Source organism: Hippocampus comes, unplaced genomic scaffold (assembly GCF_001891065.2).
Source record: "Hippocampus comes isolate QL1 unplaced genomic scaffold, H_comes_QL1_v1.1 C16840910, whole genome shotgun sequence".
In the NCBI taxonomy this organism is placed as follows: domain Eukaryota; kingdom Metazoa; phylum Chordata; class Actinopteri; order Syngnathiformes; family Syngnathidae; genus Hippocampus; species Hippocampus comes.
Window position 1 is genome coordinate 1 of NW_017839906.1, and position 978 is coordinate 978.

General features: G+C 43.7%; 1 protein-coding gene across 1 annotated transcript; it reads left to right on the top strand.

Annotated features, from left to right (window-relative positions):
• Nucleotides 1-85: 85 nt before the first annotated feature.
• On the top strand, nt 86-907 carry LOC109509279 (heat-stable enterotoxin receptor-like; the record flags this gene model as incomplete). The annotated part of the gene is made up of 3 exons (XM_019859156.1): nt 86-393; nt 475-696; nt 789-907. Coding segments are annotated over exons 1-3 (439 nt in total), but the record flags the coding sequence as incomplete, so codon positions are not given.
• Nucleotides 908-978: the final 71 nt, after the last annotated feature.

A 978-nucleotide genomic window follows, 5' to 3' on the forward strand; every position in this document is an offset into this window, starting at 1 on the left:
AAAAAAAAAAAAAAACACAGTTTGCTGGGGTCATTTGTAGCATATTTTTGTGTTAACCATTCAGCTTGTGTTTAAAAGTCTTTGTAGTATTTTAAAAGTGTGTCTGAAGATCTTACAACAAATGAATTGCCATAAATACAATGAAAACATGTCGAGGGTGTATTTAAATCGGGCATTTCTATATTGTGTATTTCGATGATTGTGAGGGTGGTCTGGAAATTAACTCCAGCGGTGGAAGGGCATTACTGAACATATTTTTTGTGACACCTTTATTTAGTGGGAGATATTTTATCAGATGTCTCTGACCACTCTGAACCATCTACAGAAAAATGGTGACGCTGGATGTGTCATGCTTGGGCCTTCATGCACGTATGCCACCTTCCAGTTGGTGGAGTGAGTATGACGCTGCTTCTCTGTTATGGTCTTATGTGTGTCATTACCAACTGATCTAACGTGGCATCCTTGGTGTGTCAGTGATGAAATTGGCCTGACCTTGAGCATTCCCATCATTTCTGCGGGGAGCTTCGGGCTCTCGTGCGACTACAAACCCAAATTGACTCGGATCTTGCCGCCGGCACGCAAGATCTCGGACATGTTCTCTCATTTTCTGACGGCCCATTTGCCATTCAAAGAGGTGTGGAAGCATGTTTACGTGTACAAGAAGTCGATCTATAACGCGACCGAGGATTGCTTCTGGTGAGCGACCGCAACATACAGTCTTCGCTCAGGTCTATGCTTTGAGGACGTGTTCTCATCCCCTTGCTGTCGTCTCCTTTTTTTGGTCACAGGTACACAAATGCACTGGAAGCGCCTTCCGCCAACTTCGCTACAACACTAAAGAGGGAGATGCTACGTTCTGAGGATGAGCTCAAGAAAGCTCTCATGTCTGAGAAAAGACACAGTAATAGTGAGTATCGTACACTTGACATTTCACAACAGTCCAGTTGCTGAGTTACAAGTTGATGATGACACAATTGG